A 16,591-nucleotide genomic window follows, 5' to 3' on the forward strand; every position below is an offset into this window, starting at 1 on the left:
TAAGGTGACCAAAACTGCACACAATACTCAAGGTGTGGTCTCACCAAGGCCCTGTACAACTGCAGCAAGATATCCTTGTTCCTGTACTCAAACCCTCTCGCTATGGAGGCCAACATACCATTTGCCTTCTTAACCACCTGCTGCACCTGCATGCTTACCTTCAACGACTGGTGCACAAGGACACCCAGGTCTCGTTGCACTTCCCCTTCCCCCAATCTATTGCCATTCAGATAATAATCTGCCTTCCTGTTTTTGACACCAAAGTGGATAACCTCGCATTTATCCACGTTATATTGCATCTGCCATGCTTCTGCCCAATCACCCAACCTGTCCAAATCATACTGGAGTTTCTCAGCATCCTCCTCACAGCACACACGCCCACACAGCTTTGTGTCATCTGCAAACTTGGAGATATTGGCCTAGAAATTGAGTTGACGCCGCGCCAGGGCTTTAGCGCCGGAAATTTAGCGCCGGCGCTAATTCCCTTGCGCGCGCCAAAAATTCAGTAGCGCCGCGCCCAGATGGCTGCCGGCGCTACTGGCGGGCGTGAGTGCCTCCCAATGGGCGCTGAGTGCCGCATTGCGGCGCTAATCCGGCGCTGCGGCACCCGATGCGGTGCGGCAGGCTGGGGAAGTGCAGGCCTCCTCCTCCCGTTAAGGAGGCGCTGCCTTCACCCGATCGCTGGCCGTTTGATTTTTTCAAAAATGAGCCCGGCACCTCGGACAAGTGCCGGGCTTGCAGGCCAGATGCATCTGTTCCGCGGGGGGCGGGGTGGAGGAGTCCGGGGAGGGAGGTGCGGGCAGGCGGCCGGCGGGAAAGCGGCCGGCCGCCGCGCGACCTTAATGCGCCGGCGCTAACTTGTGTAAGACTCGGTTGCCAGAGTCTTAGTTGCGGCTGCCACGGGCGAGGCGGCCGCAACTGAATTTCGGCGTTCAGGCGCGTTGCCACGGCAACCGGGACGCTGCGCACACCAATGACGTCATCGGTGCCGGCGCAGCGCAACCGGCTAACGCCGATGGCAGCGCCGAAGTGAATTTCAGAAACGGCTATCATTGCGGCGCTAGGCCCTCTAGCGCCGCAAAATGGGCGCTAACCCTACTGAATTTTCAGCCCATTATATCTAGTTCCTTCATCTAGATCATTAATATATATTGTGAATAGCTGGGGTCCCAGCACCGATCCCTGCAGTACCCCACTCGTCACTGCCTTACACTCGGAAAAAGACCTGTTCATTCCAACTCTTTGCTTTCTGTCTGCCAACCAGTTCTCTATCCAAGTCAGCACCTTACCCCCAACCCCATGTGCTTTAACTTTACATGCTAATCTCTTACACGGGACCTTATCGAAAGCCTTCTGAAAGTCCAAATACACCACATCCACTGGTTCTCCCTTATCTATTTTACCAGTTAGATCCTCAAAAAATTCCAGGAGATTAGTCAAGCACGATTTACCTTTTGTAAATCCATGTTGACTTTGTCCGATCTTGTCTGTTTTCCAAGTGCTCTGCTATTACATCTTTTATAATGGACTCTAGCATTTTCCCCACTACCGATGTCAGGCTTACCGGTCTGTAATTCCCCGTTTTCTCTCTACCACCTTTTTTGAATAGTGGGGTAACATTAGCTACCCTCCAATCCATGAGAACTGCTCCAGAGTCTATAGAATTTTGTACTCAATACTTCTAGTTATGAAGCCCAAGATCCCATATGCTTTGCTAACCACTCTCAATATGTCCTGCCACTTTCAGGGACTTATGCACATTAACTCCCAGGTCCCTCTGTCCCTGCACACTCTTTAAAACTGTGCCATTAAGTGTATATTGCCTCTCCCTGTTCCTTCTGCCAAAATGCATCACCTCACACTTCTCTATTAAATTCCGTCTGCCACTTGCCTGCCCAGTCTACTAGCCTTTCTATGTAATTTAAATAAAGGAAACTACGATGGTCTGAGGAGCGAGTTGGGTAGGATTGATTGGGGAATGGCACTCAAAGGGTTGACAGTGGATAGGCAATGGCAAACATTCAAAGACCGAATGGATGAGCTACAGAATTTGTTCATCCCAGTTTGGCATAAAAATAAAACAAAAAAGGTGACTCAACCGTGGCTAACAAGGGAAATTAGGGATAGCATAAAATCCAAGGAGAGGACATAAAAATTGGCCAGAAAAAGCAATAATCCTGAGGATTGGGAGCAGTTTAGGAGTCAACAAAGGAGGAAAAAGGGATTAATTAAGAAAGGGAAAATAGAATATGAGAGTAAGCTAGCAGGCAACATAAAAACTGAGTGTAAAAGCTTTTATAGATATGTGAAGAGAAAGATTGGTGAAGTCAAGTGTAGGTCCCTTGCAGTCAAAATCAGGGGAATTTATAATGGGAAACAAGGAAATGGCAGACCAACTAAATACATACTTTGGTTCTGTCTTCACAAAGGAGGACACAAATAACCTCCCAGAGATGTCGGGGAACATAGGGTCTGATGAAAGGGTGGAACTGAAAGAAATCCGTATTTGTAGGGAAATGGTGTTAGGAAAATTGATGGGACTGAAGGCCGATAAATCCCCAGGGCCTGATGGTCTACATCCCATGGTACTTAAGGAAGTGACCCTGGAGATAGTAGATGCATTGCTGGTCATCTTCCAGAACTCAATAGACTCTGGAACAGTACCCATGGATTGGAGGGTAGCTAATGTTACCCCACTGTTCAAAAAAGGTGGTAGAGAAAAAGCGGGGAATTATACACATCGGTAGTGGGGAAAATGCTGGAGTCTATTGTAAAAGATGGAATAGCAGAGCACTTGGAAAGCAGTGACAGGATCGGACAAAGTCAACATGGATTAACAAAAGGTAAATCATGCTTGACTAATCTACTGGAATTTTTTGAGGATGTAACTGGTAAAATAGATAAGGGAGAACCAGTGGATGTGGTGTTTTGGACTTTCAGAAGGCTTTCGATAAGGTCCCACATAAGAGATTAGCATGCAAAATTAAGGCACATGGGATTGGGGGCAAGGTATTGACTTGGATAGAGAACTGGTTGGCGGACAGAAAGCAAAGAGTTGGAATAAACGGGTCGTTTTCTAAGTGGCAGGCAGTGACTAGTGGGGTACCACAAGGATCGGTCCTAGGACCCCAGCTGTTCACAATATATATTAATGATCTGGACGAGGGAATTGGATGTAATATCTCCAAATTTGCAGACGACACAAAGCTGGGTGGGAGGGTAAGCTGTGAGGAGGATGTCGTGAAACTCCAGTACGATTTGGACAGGTTGGGTGATTGGGCAGAAACATGGCAAATGCACTATAATGTGGATAAATGTGAGGTTATCCACTTTGGTGGCAAAAACAGGAAGGCAGATTATTTGAATGGCAATAGATTGGGAGAAGGGGAAGTGCAAAGAGACCTGGGTGTTCTTGTGCACCAGTCGCTGAAGGTAAGCATGCAGGTGCAGCAGGCGGTTAAGAAGGCAAATGGTATGCTGGCCTTCGTAGCAAGAGGGTTCGAGTACAGGAAAAAGGATGTCTTGCTGCAGCTGTACAGGGCCTTGGTAAGACCGCACCTTGAGTATTGTGTGCAGTTTTGGTCACCTTACCTGAGGAAGGACGTTCTTGCCATGGAGGGAGTGCAGCGAAGATTCACCAGGCTGATACCTGGGACGGCAAGAATGACGTATGAGGAGAGATTGTGTCGATTGGGCATATACTCACTGGAGTTTAGAAGATTGAGAGGGGATCTCATCGAAACCAATAAAATTCTGTCAGGTCTGGACAGACTAGATGCAGGAAGGATGTTTCGGATGGCCGGGGAGTCCAGAACCAGGGGTCATAGTCTAAGGATAAGGGGTAAGCCATTTAGGACTGAAATGAGGAGGAACTTCTTCACCCAGAGAGTGGTGAACCTGTGGAATTCTCTGCCACAGAGGGCGGTGGAGGCCAGTTCATTAAATATGTTCAAGAAAAAGTTGGATATATTTCTTGAGGCTAAAGGGATCAAGGGCTATGGGGAGAAGGCAGGGACAGGGTACTGAATTTGGATGATCAACCATGATCTCATTGAATGGCGGAGCAGGCTCAAAGGGCCGAATGGACTACTCCTGCTCCTATCTTCTATGTTTCTATGTCCTGTTGCAGTCGATTGGTTTCATCCTCACTGTTTGCCACACCCCCAAGTTTGGTGTAATCGGCAAATTTAGAAATTTTACTCTGTATTCCAATATCCGGGTCATTTATATTTATCAAAAAAAGCAGTGGCCCCAGCACTGACCCTTGGGGAACACCACTGTCTACCATCCTCCAGTCTGAAAAACAGCCATTTACCACAACTCGCTGTTTTCTGTCCTTAAGCCAATTCCTTATCCAAGCTGCCACTAACCCATCTATTCCATGAGTCTCAATTTTGTTAACCAGCCTTCTATGTGGTATTTTGTCAAACGCCTTCCGAAAATCCATGCAGACAACATCCATTTCATTCCCTTCATCAATCCTCCCTGTTACTTCATCAAAAAATTCAGTATGATTAGTCTGTCACTTTAATTCTTCTCTACATTGGGGAGACCAAACGCAGATTGGGCGACCGCTTTGCAGATCACCTCCGTTCAGTCCGTAAGGGTGACCCCGAGCTTCGGGTCGCCTGTCACTAATTCTCCGCTCTGCTCTGACCTCTCTCACTGTTCCAATGAAGCTCAACGTAAGCTCGAGGAACAACACCTCTTTCGATTAGGCACTTTGCAGCCTTAGAGTCATAGAGTTATACAGCACAGAAAGAGGCCCTTTGGCCCATCGTGCCTGCGCCGTCCATCAAGCCCTGTCCAATCTAATCCCATTTTCCAGCATTTGGTCCGTAGCCTTGTATGCTATGGCGTTTCAAGTGCTCATCCAAATGCTTCTTGAATGTTGTGAGGGTTTCTGCCTCTACCACCCTTTCAGGCAGTGAGTTCCAGATTCCAACCACCCTCTGGGTGAAGAAGTTCCTCCTCAAATCCCCTCTAAACCTCCCGCCCCTTACTTTGAATCTATGCCCCCTTGTTATTGACCCCCCTACTAAGGGGAAAAGTTCCTCTTTATCCACCCTATCTATGCCCCTCATCATTTTGTACACCTCAATCAGGTCCCCCCTCAGCCTTCTTTGCTCCAAGGAAAACAACCCCAGCCTGTTCAGTCTTTCTTCATAGCTGAGGCGCTCCATCCCAGGTAACATCCTGGTGAATCTTCTCTGCACCCTCTCCAAAGCAATCACATCCTTCCTATAGTGAGGCGACCAGAACTGCACACAGTACTCCAGCTGTGGCCTTACCAGCGTTTTGTACAGCTCCATCATAACCTCCCTGCTCTTATATTCTATGCCTCGGCTAATGAAGGCAAGTATCTGATGCGCCATCAATTACTCAAAAGACTGAGGTTGAGCGAGTAACAATCAGGCTTTTATTAACTAAAGAATGAAGGTCTTGTCTCGAGTGGTCGACCCGTCCAGAATACTAAGGGACTGGGAGGTAGTCACTCATATACCTGGAATAGTGGGAGGAGTCAGCCGAGGCATGTCCAGACCTGTACCTAGTGGAATACACATACAGACACAGACAGGTTATAACAGTGGTTTACCACATTCACCCCTTGTTTAAAAATGAGTCCGGCGGGGTGAAGTGTATTTAAAAGTTCGTGTATTGGAGTCTCTCCGGAGGTCTTGTCTGCCGCTGTGATCGACGTGGCGATGGCAGGGATGGTGGAGCTTCCGGCGTCGCGTCCCGTGTAGGCTGGGGCCCTGGAGTGTAGTCCTCGTGGGTGACGGTCCGAGGCGAGCCGGCTGCTGGGGTTGGATATCGGGTCGTGGGGGGGGGGTGGTAATGGGTAGTGGGTTACAGCGGTCCCCGAGGGTGCGAGGTCTCGTATGGAGACTGTGTCCTCCCGCCCGTCCGGGTACGCAATGTAAGCGTACTGGGGGTTGGCGTGGAGGAGGTCGACCCTCTCGACCAGGGGGTCTGTTTTATTGGCCCTCACGTGTCTTCTCAGTAGTACCGGCCCTGGGGACGTCAGCCATGGCGGTAACGATGTCCCCGATGTGGACTTCCTTGGGAAGACAAACATTTTCTCGTGAGGGGTGGCATTGGTGGCAGTGCAGAGCAGTGACCGAATCGAGTGGAGCGCATCGGGAAGCACCTCCTGCCAGCGGGAGGTCGGAAGGCCCCTAGACTTTAAGGCTAGTAGGGCGGCCTTCCAAACTGTTGCATTCTCTCTTTCCACCTGTCCGTTCCCCCGGGGGTTGTAACTGGTGGTCCTGCTTGTGGCTATACCCCTAGCGAGCAGGTACTGGCGGAGTTCGTCGCTCATAAACGATGAGCCCCGGTCGCTATGGATATAGCTGGGGAAACTGAACAGGGCGAAGAGGCTGTTCAGAGATTTAATGACCGTGGCACTGGTCATGTCCGGGCAGGGGATAGCGAACGGGAACCGGGAGTACTCGTCAATGATGTTGAGGAAGTACACATTGCGGTCGGAGGAGGGGAGAGGCCCTTTGAAATCGACGCTCAGGCGTTCGAAAGGGCGAGTGGCTTTTATCAGGTGGGCTCTGTCTGGTCTATAAAAGTGCGGTTTGCACTCAGCGCAGACTTGGCAGTTCTTGGTCATGGTCCTGACCTCCTCGATGGAGTAAGGCAGGTTGCGGGCCTTGATGAAGTGGAAGAACCTGGTGACCCCCGGGTGGCAGAGGTCATTGTGGAGGGCCCTCAGCCTATCGATCTGCGCGCTGGCGCAGGTGCCACGCGATAGGGCATCTGGGGGTTCATTGAGCTTCCCAGGCCGGTACAAGATCTCGTAATTGTAGGTGGAAAGTTCGATTCTCCACCTCAAGATCTTGTCATTTTTGATTTTGCCCCTCTGCTTGTTGTTGAACATAAAAGCAACTGAACGCTGGTCAGTGAGCAGGGTAAATCGTTTTCCGGCCAGGTAGTGCCTCCAATGACGCACAGCCTCCACGATAGCCTGGGCCTCCTTCTCGACCGCGGAGTGTCTGGTCTCCGGGCCCTGGAGGGTTCGTGAGAAGAATGCCACAGGTGGTCCTGCAAGTCATGGCCGCAGATGGTCACATTATCTAGGTAAGGGAAAGTGGCCTGCAGCTCGTTTTGATCGACCATCCGGTCCATCTCCCTTTGGAAGACGGAGACCCCGTTAGTAACGCCGAAGGGAACCCTAAGGAAGTGATAGAGGAGGCCGTTTGCCTCAAAAGCAGTATACTGGCGGTCTTCAGGGCTGATGGGGAGCTGGTGGTACGCTGATTTCAGTTCAATGGTCGAAAAGACGCGGTACTGCGCGATCTGGTTGACCATGTCAGCTATGCGGGGGAGTGGGTAGGCGTCCAGCAGGGTGTAGCGGTTTATTGTTTGGCTGTAGTCGATGACCAGGCGTTGTTTCTCGCCGGTCTTAACGACTACAACCTGGGCTCGCCAGGGGCTGGAGCTGCTCTCAATAATCCCCTCCTTCAGGAGCCGTTCCACTTCGGTTTTGATGAAAACCCTGTCCCCGGCACTGTATCGCCTGCTCTTTGTGGCGATGGGCTTACAGTCGGGGGTGAGGTTAGCAAACAGTGGGGGGGGTGGGACTCTGAGTGTGGAGAGGTTGCATCTGGTGCGCGGCGGGCAATTTGGAGGCTGCTGGCTGCGGACTGTGAGTGGGGGGAGGGGGCCACCGTACGCCATCGTAACGCTTTTGAGGTGGCACTAGAAATCCAACCCCAGTAGAACGGCAGCGCAGAAGTCGGGCAGGACCAGAAGTTTAAAATTATTGAACACAGTCCCGTCTACTACTAGTGTCACCACGCAGTAGCCACCAATGTCCGCTGACTGGGACTCGGAGGCCATAGAAATCCGCTGGTGTGCAGGCAGGACGGGGAGAGAGCAACGCCGCACCGTGTCTGGGTGGATGAAGCTCTCTGTGCTCCCGGAGTCAAAAAGGCAGTTTATTGCATGGCCGTTTACCTTAACGTCCATTTTGGACCGAGCTAGCTGGTGCGGTCTCGTTTGGTCCAGCGTCACAGAGGCCAGCGTAGGGGTCGGTGTGTCGCTGCGAGTATCAGATGGGGGGGGGGGTTGGCGATCTGCTGCGTCCCGGCTGGTGTCCAAGATGGCGGCGTCCATGATTCCCATGTGGCTGGAGTCGTCCAAGATGGCTGCTGCAGCGGTGGTTCGCACATGGCTGGGGAGGCCCAAGATGGCGGCCCGCACGGCCCACACGCGGCGCTGTTGGGGGCCCAAGATGGCGGCTCGCACGGCCCACACGCGGCGCTGCTGGCGTTCGGGGTGGCTTTGGCCTTGCAGATGCTGGCGTAGTGTCCCTTTTTCCCGCAGCCCGAGCAGGTCGCATTCTTCGCCGGGCAGCGCGCTCTGGGGTGTTTGGCCTGGCCACAGAAGTAGCATTTCTGGCCTTGGGATACTGCTGTCTGGCTTTGGGACACTGCTGCGGTAGTTGGGCCGTTGTTGGGCTGTGGCTGGGGTGGCACGGTGCTATGGGGCTGTCCTACCGTGTCCCAGGTTGTCGTTCCTGTGGTAAACCACTTTTACCGTTCACTATCGTTACACTATAGTTATCACTGTTAGATCGTTTCCCTATAGTTATCACTGTTCACATTGTTGTATCACTGTACGAGGTCGCCTCTTGTCACGCTGCTATACCTGGGCTGACCACTGCTGACTCCGCCCATGGCTCCACCTACCGGCCCAGGTATAAAGGTGGTCGACTGGCTGGTATTCCTCCTTCTTGGATCCGATCACCCACGAGGGTGGGCTCTGTTATTTAGTCAATAAAACCTATAGTTACTTTCTTAACTCGTCGCTTTTCATTGGACGAATTGATAGGTATATCAATTTTATTGACTAAATTTTAAAATGTCGTCACTTGAGCAGCCAAACAACCAGTCAACGGAGCAGCCAAACGACCAGCCAGACGCCCAGCTACAACAGCCACAGCAGCCGGCTTGGCTGCGAGCCCTCAAACCACCGTACCTGGATCTAAACCCACAAGCAACAAACGCAGCCCTCGACTTCAAACACTGGCTGTGCTGCTTCGAATCCTACCTGGAAGAATCCGGCGTCCCTCAGAGATCCAAACTAAGAGTTCTGACCGCCCAACGAGCCCTAAAGTATACGCACTCATCCAGGACATTACTACTTACGAGGCCGCTATCAACCTACTGAAACAGCAGTACCGGAGCCCGGTAAATTCCATGTATGCCAGACACCTCCTAAGATCCCGCCCGCAACAGCCAGGAGAGTCTGTAGCTGAATTTTTACGGGCGCTACGAACACTCGGCAGGGACTGTGACTTTAAAGCAGCATCGGCTGCAGAAAACACTGAAGATAACATCCGCGATGCCTTCGTGAAAGGCCTTCGGTCCGACTACTCACGGCAGAGACTGCTGGAATCAAAGGACCTCGACCTGAACACAGCTGCAGCCTTGGCCTACTCCCTAGAAGTGACCCAGCGGGACCTCGAGGTGTATTCCAGGTACAGTTCGCGACTCTGGGACTCGGGCCCGACCCCGACCGCAATACCCCTCGTAGCGCCGCCCCCGGGACCTACCTCAGCGTCGGCGTCCCGGACCCGATCGGGACCGCCACCCCCGGTACCGGCTGCGACTTCGGACCCCCGCGACCGGGCCGCCGGCTGCTTCTTCTGTGGGCAGGCGAAACACCCGAGGTCGCGCTGCCCAGCCAAAAACGCGACGTGCTCCAGCTGCCTGAAGAAAGGCCACTTCGCGAAGGCCTGCAGAGGGAGAGCAGCAGAGGCCAGCAGTGCCTCATGCGAACTGTGGGGGCGGCCATCTTTTATCAAGGCCACAGATGAGCAATGGGGGCGGCCATCTTTGATCCAGGCAACCGACGCCAGCAGTGCCTCATGTGGGTTGTGGGGGCAGCCATCTTCTCCGCCATTTTGCCCCACCTCGTGGGCGCCTCCATTTTACCCACCACGCTCGACCGCCACCTTACCTCCAGACTTGACGACCGCTTCACCTACAGACTACAGCGACCCGCTCAGCCACACACTAGCCTCCGTCACACTAGACCAAGCTCGCCCGCATCAGCTGTCCAAGTCAATGATGGACATCAAAGTAGACGGCCACGCCACGACCTGCCTGTTCGACAGCGGAAGCACGGAGAGCTTCATACATCCAGACACGGTGAGCCACTACTCCCTCACTGTCCAGCCAACGCGCAACCGGATCTCGATGGCATCGAGGTCCCACGCCACAGACATCAGCGGCTACTGTGTTGTGACCCTGTCGGTTAAGGGCACGGAGTATAAAAACTTTAAACTCCTCGTCCTGCCCCAGCTATGCGCTGCCGTCCTACTAGGGCTGGATTTGCAATCCCACCTCCAAAGCGTCACTCTAGCATACGGTGGACCCCTCCCCCCGCTCACAGTCGACAACCAGCCGCCTTTAAATCGCCCACCGCGTAACACCTGCGGCCTATCCACCCTCAAGGTCCCGCCATCTTCCCTGTTCGCTAACCTCACCCCCGACTGCAAACCCGTCGCTACCAAGAGCAGGCGGTACAGCGCCGGGGACAGAGCTTTCATTAGCTCTGAGGTGCAGCGTCTCCTGAAGGAGGGCATCATCGAGGGGAGCAGCAGCCCCTGGCGTGCCCAGGTTGTAGTCGTTAAGACCGGCAATAAAAACCGCCTGGTCATCGACTACAGCCAAACCATAAACCGGTACACCCAGCTGGACGCATACCCCCTTCCCCGCATATCTGATATGGTCAATCAGATTGCTCAATACCGGGTATTTTCTCCACCATCGACCTTAAGTCGGCCTACCACCAACTCCCTATCCGCCCCGAGGACCGCCAGTATACCGCCTTCGAGGCGAATGGCCGCCTCTACCACTTCCTTAGGGTCCCCTTCGGCGTCACCAACGGGGTTTCGGTCTTCCAAAGGGAGATGGACCGGATGGTTGACCAGAACGGGCTGCAAGCCACGTTCCCCTATCTAGATAACGTCACCATCTGCGGCCGCGACCGGCAAGACCATGACGCTAATCTGGAAAGATTCCTCCGTACGGCCCAACGGCTGAACCTCACCTACAATAAGGAGAAATGTGTGTTTAACACCTCGCGCCTTGCCATCCTCGGCTGCGTAGTAGAGAACGGAATCATCGGCCCCGATCCCGAAAGAATGCGTCCCCTCATGGAGCTACCCCTTCCCCACTGTCCAAAGGCGCTGAAGAGAACCCTGGGGCTCTTCGCCTACTATGCCCAATGGGTGCCGAATTATGCGAACAAAGCCAGACCCCTCATGAAGTCCACCTCCTTCCCCCTTACGGAAGAAGCGCGTGCGGCCTTCTCCCTCATCAGGGGAGACATTGCTAAGGCCACTATGCACGCAGTGGATGAGTCCATCCCCTTCCAAGTGGAGAGCGATGCATCCGACTTCGCCCTAGCCGCTACCCTCAACCAGGAGGGGAGACCGGTGGCCTTCTTCTCAAGGACCCTACAGGGCCCTGAGATCCGACACTCTTCGGTCGAGAAGGAGGCCCAGGCGATTATGGAGGCGGTACGCCGCTGGAGGCATTACCTCGCAGGCAAGCGATTTACCCTCCTCACCGACCAGCGTTCGGTCGCTTTTATGTTTAATAACAAGCTGAGGGGTAAAATCAAGAACGACAAGATCTTGAGGTGGAGAATCGAGCTATCCACCTACGATTATGATATCTTGTACCGACCTGGTAAGCTGAACGAACCCCCTGACGCTCTATCGCGAATTACATGCGCCAACGCGCAAATTGATAGACTTCAGACCCTCCACAACGACCTCTGCCACCCCGGGGTCACCAGGCTTTACCACTTCATTAAGGCCCGCAACCTGACCTACTCCATCGAGGAGGTCAGGACCATGACCAGGAACTGCCAGACCTGTGCCGAGTGCAAACCGCACTTCTTTAGGCCGGACAGAGCAAGCCTGATCAAGGCCACCCGCCCCTTCGAGCACTTGAGCATCGATTTTAAGGGGCCCCTCCCGTCCTCTGACCGTAATGTGTACTTCCTCAACATTGTTGATGAGTACTCCCGTTTCCCCTTTGCCTTCCCCTGCCCAGACATGACCAGCACCACGGTCGTTAAATGCCTGAACGACCTCTTTGCCTGGTTCGGGTTCCCAAACTATATACATAGTGACCGGGGCGCCTCCTTCATGAGCGAGGAACTCCGTCAGTTCCTACTAGCGAGAGGCATCGCCACTAGCAGGACCACCAGCTACAACCCCCGAGGGAACGGCCAGGTGGAAAGAGAGAACGCGACGGTCTGGAAGGCCGTCCTCTTAGCCTTAAAGTCTAAGGGCCTCCCAACCTCTCGCTGGCAGGAGGTCCTCCCGGCGGCGCTGCATTCCACCCGGTCACTACTTTGCACTGCCATTAACGCCACCCCCCATGAACGAATGTTTGTTTTCCCCAGGAAGTCGACTACGGGAACCACGCTACCAACCTGGCTGACCTCTCCGGGGCCTGTCTTGCTGCGAAAGCACGTGAGGGCCCATAAAATGGACCCCCTGGTCGAGAGGGTGAACCTCCTGCACGCCAACCCCCAGTACGCCTATGTGGCATACCCAGACGGGCGGGAGGACACAGTCTTCTTACGAGACCTCGCACCCTCGGGCACTCCGGAGACACCACCGCTACCCCCCCCCCCCCACCACCCCCCCAATTCCAGCCCAGGTAGACGGTACGCCGGAACCCCAAGAGCCTTCGCCTACCTCGCAGACGCCAGCATTAACACCGGAGAACGCAACACCGCCGCTGCGACGATCAGACAGGCTTACGAGGCCTCCGGACAGACTGACATACCAGAACTGGTAGTACACTTCACCCCGCCGGACTCAAATCTAAACAAGGGGTGAATGTGGTAAACCACTTTTACCGTTCACTATCGTTACACTATAGATATCACTGTTATATCGTTTCCCTATAGTTATCACTGTTCACATTGTTGTATCACTGTACGAGGTCGCCTCTTGTCACGCTGCTATACCTGGGCTGACCACTGCCGACTCCGCCCATGGCTCCACCTACCGGCCCAGGTATAAAGGTGGTCGACTGGCTGGTATTCCTCCTTCTTGGATCCGATCACCCACGAGGGTGGGCTCTGTTATTTAGTCAATAAAACCTATAGTTACTTTCTTAACTCGTCGCTTTTCATTGGACGAATTGATAGGTATATCAGGTCCACGGTGCAGAGGAGTAGGCATCCATGCCCCGGAAGGCTGCGTCCAGCGTTATTGCGATGTCGGAGGCTTTGTCGAGGGTGAGGTCACTCTGCTCCAGCAGTCGCTGTCGGGTGTAGTTGGACCTGTGGCCCGCTACGAAGGCATCCCGGATCAGTTCCTCCGTGTACTTAGTGGGCGTTACCGCCTTACACCCACAGGCCCGGCCAAGCACGGACAGTGCTTGGAGGTATTCCTCAGTCGATTCCCCAGGTTGTTGCTTGCGACTCCCCAGAAGGTGCCTAGCGTATACTTCGTTCACAGGGCGCGTGTACTGGGTCTTGAGGAGCTGGAGGGCGGCTGTGTACGAGGTCGCGTCCCGGATGACTGAGTACACTCGGTGGTTCACCTTGGAGAACAGGACAGACAGTTTGTCCGCATCCGTTTCGACTGCAGTGGAGGCAGTCAGGAATGTCTCGAAGCACGTGAGCCAGTGAGCAAACTTGGTGGAAGCGTCCGCTTCCTGACTGTCCAGGTCCAGGCATGCTGGTGTGAGGATCTTCTCCATTATAAAAAATGTAGTTAATAAAATTGATGCGCCATCAATTACTCAAAAGACTGAGGTTGAGCGAGTAACAATCAGGCTTTTATTAACTAAAGAATGAAGGTCTTGTCTCGAGTGGTCGACCCGTCCAGAATACTAAGGGACTGGGAGGTAGTCACTTATATACCTGGAATAGTGGGAGGAGTCAGCCGAGGCATGTCCAGACCTGTACCTAGTGGAATACACATACACATACAGACAGGTTATAACAGTGGTTTACCACAGTATCCCATATGCCTTTTTAACCACCTTATCTACCTGATCCGCTGCCTTCAGGGATCTATGTACATGTACACCAAGGTCCCTCTGACCCTCTGTGCTTCCTAGGGCCCTACCACTCATTGTGTATTCCCTTGCCTTATTTGTCCGTCCAAAATGCATCACCTCGCACTTTTCAGGGTTAAATTCCATTTGCCACTTTTCCGCCCATCTGACCAACCCGTTTATATCGTCCTGTAGCCTGAGGCTTTCCTCCTCGCAATTTACCACCCCACCAATTTTCGTGTCATCTGCGAACTTACTGATCATACCTTTTACATTCTCATTCAAATCATTTATGTAGATCACAAACAGCAAGGGACCCAGCACCGATCCCTGAGGTACCCCACTGGACACAGGCTTCCAGTCACAAAAGCAACCTTCGACCATCACCCTCTGCCTCCTGCCACTCAGCCAGTTTACATAGAAACATAGAGATAGGAACAGGAGTAGGCCATTCGGCCCTTCGAGCCTGCTCCGCCATTCAATGAGATCATGGCTGATCTTCGTCTGAGATCATAGCTGATCTTACCAGTTCAGTACCCCGTCCCCGCCTTTTCTCCGTAACCCTTAATCCCCTTAGCCTTCAGAAATATATCCAATTCTCTCTTGAAAATATTTATTGAATTAGCCTTCACAGCCCTCTGTGGCAGGGAATTCCACAGGCTCACCACTCTTTGAGTGAAGAAATTCTTCCTCATCTCTGTTTTAAATGATTTGCCCGCTATTTTTAGACTGTGGCCCCTGGTTCTGTGCTCCCCGGCCATTGGAAACATTCTCTCTGAATTCAGCTTGTCCAGGCCTGCCATAATTTTATATGTTTCGATGAGATCCCCTCTCAATCTTCTAAACTCCAGTGAGTACAAGCCCAAACTATTTAATCTCTCTTTGTAGGTCATTCCCGCCATTCCAGGTATCAGCCTGGTGAATCGCCGTTGCACTCTTTCCATGGCAAGAACATCCTTCCGCAGATGGGGCGACCAAAACTGTACACAATACTCCAGATGCGGTCTCACCAGCACCTTGTACAGCTGTAGTAAGGTATCCCTATTCCTATACTCGAACCCCCTTGATATGAAGGCCAACATACCATTTGCCAAGGCACCCTGGATCCCATGGACTCTTACCTTCTTGACCAGCCTCCTATGCGGGACTTTGTCAAAAGCCTTACTGAAGTCCATGTATACCACATCCACAGCATTTCCCTCATCCACACACCTAGTCACCCCCTCGAAAAATTCAATCAGATTGGTCAGACATGATTTACCCTTGACAAAGCCATGCTGACTATCCCCGATTAATCCTTGCCTCTCCAAGTGGAGACTAATTTTGTCCCTCAGAATTTTTTCCAATAATTTCCCTACCACAGATGTTAGGCTCACTGGCCTGTAATTCCCTGGTTTATCCCTGCTACCCTTCTTGAATAATGGTACTACGTTAGCTGTTTTCCAGTCCTCTGGTACATCCCCTGTGTTCTGAAAATTTGTGTCAGAGCCTTATCGTTCTGAACCGAGGTGAGTGGCCGCCATCTTGATTCTTCACAATTTTTTTCCCACACTTTCTGTGTGTTAGGGAACTAAGGTAAATATTTGAATTATGTGTTAGGGAATTAAATAACAATTTATTTGTGTTTTAAATTGTATTTAGTAACAGGAGGAAATGAAGTGATCCCCTGCCTTTCGCCTGGAGGCTCGCCTACTTTGGCGGCCGTTTCGAGCGGCTGTGCCGGCGCCGGGCGCGGCCTAGCAGCCCGGTAAGCCTGGGCCTTGAGTTGCGGGCCGTGCCGGGAGCCGCCGCGCACAAAGCTTCCCCGCGGCGTCAACAGCCCCGCCCCAGAGCCGGACCCATAGCCACCAGGTCACCGGCCGCGGCGGGCCGTGCGGGAGCTGCCGCGCACAAAACCTCCCCGCGGCATCAACAGCCCCGCCCCAGAGCCGGACCCATAGCCATCAGGTCACTCTGTTCCCCGCTCGGCTCGGGCGTGGCTCGGGCGGGGCTTGGACAGCGGGAAGGGTTACTCCGGCAACGGGGCCCGCTGCGGCTCTCGGGCGGGGCTTGGAGGGCTTGGACAGCGGGAAGGGTTACCCCGGCAACGGGGCCCGCTGCAGCTCTCGGGCGAGGGTTACCCCGGCAACGGGGCCCGCTGCGGCTCTCGGGCGGGGCTTGGAGAGCGGGAAGGGTTACCCCGGCAACGGGGCCCGCTGCGGCTCTCGGGCGGGGGCTTGGAGAGCGGGAAGGGTTACCCCGGCAACGGGGCCCGCCGGCCGCAGCTAAGGTGAGTCCGGCCGGGACTCAACGCGCGAGCCCGCGCATCGGCCGGCCCTGAGGCGCTGATCCGCGGGGGCGGGTCGGGGGGAGGGAGAGGAGAGAGAGAGGGGGGGAGGGAGAGGAGAGAGAGGGGGGGAGGGAGAGGAGAGAGAGGGGGGGAGGGAGAGGGGGGAGGGAGAGAGGAGGGGAGAGAGGAGAGGAGAGGGGGAGAGCAGAGGAGAGAGGGGGGAGAGGAGAGGAGAGAGGGGGGAGAAAGAGGGGGGGAGAGGAGAGAGGGGGAG

At 53.6% G+C, this 16,591-nt stretch overlaps 1 protein-coding gene across 1 annotated transcript in view; it reads right to left on the reverse strand.

The window, feature by feature from the left end:
- The window catches only part of LOC147093394 (uncharacterized), a 179,257-nt gene that overhangs the window by 29,667 nt on the left and 132,999 nt on the right, over nucleotides 1-16,591 (reverse strand). Inside the window, 1 exon segment of the mRNA XM_085974203.1 lies at nucleotides 9,001-9,021. Coding sequence (XP_085830329.1) covers nucleotides 9,001-9,021 — 21 coding nt within the window.

This window comes from Somniosus microcephalus, unplaced genomic scaffold, assembly GCF_052327205.1.
Source record: "Somniosus microcephalus isolate GS21.2 unplaced genomic scaffold, FLI_Smic_1.0 unresolved_chr1, whole genome shotgun sequence".
In the NCBI taxonomy this organism is placed as follows: domain Eukaryota; kingdom Metazoa; phylum Chordata; class Chondrichthyes; order Squaliformes; family Somniosidae; genus Somniosus; species Somniosus microcephalus.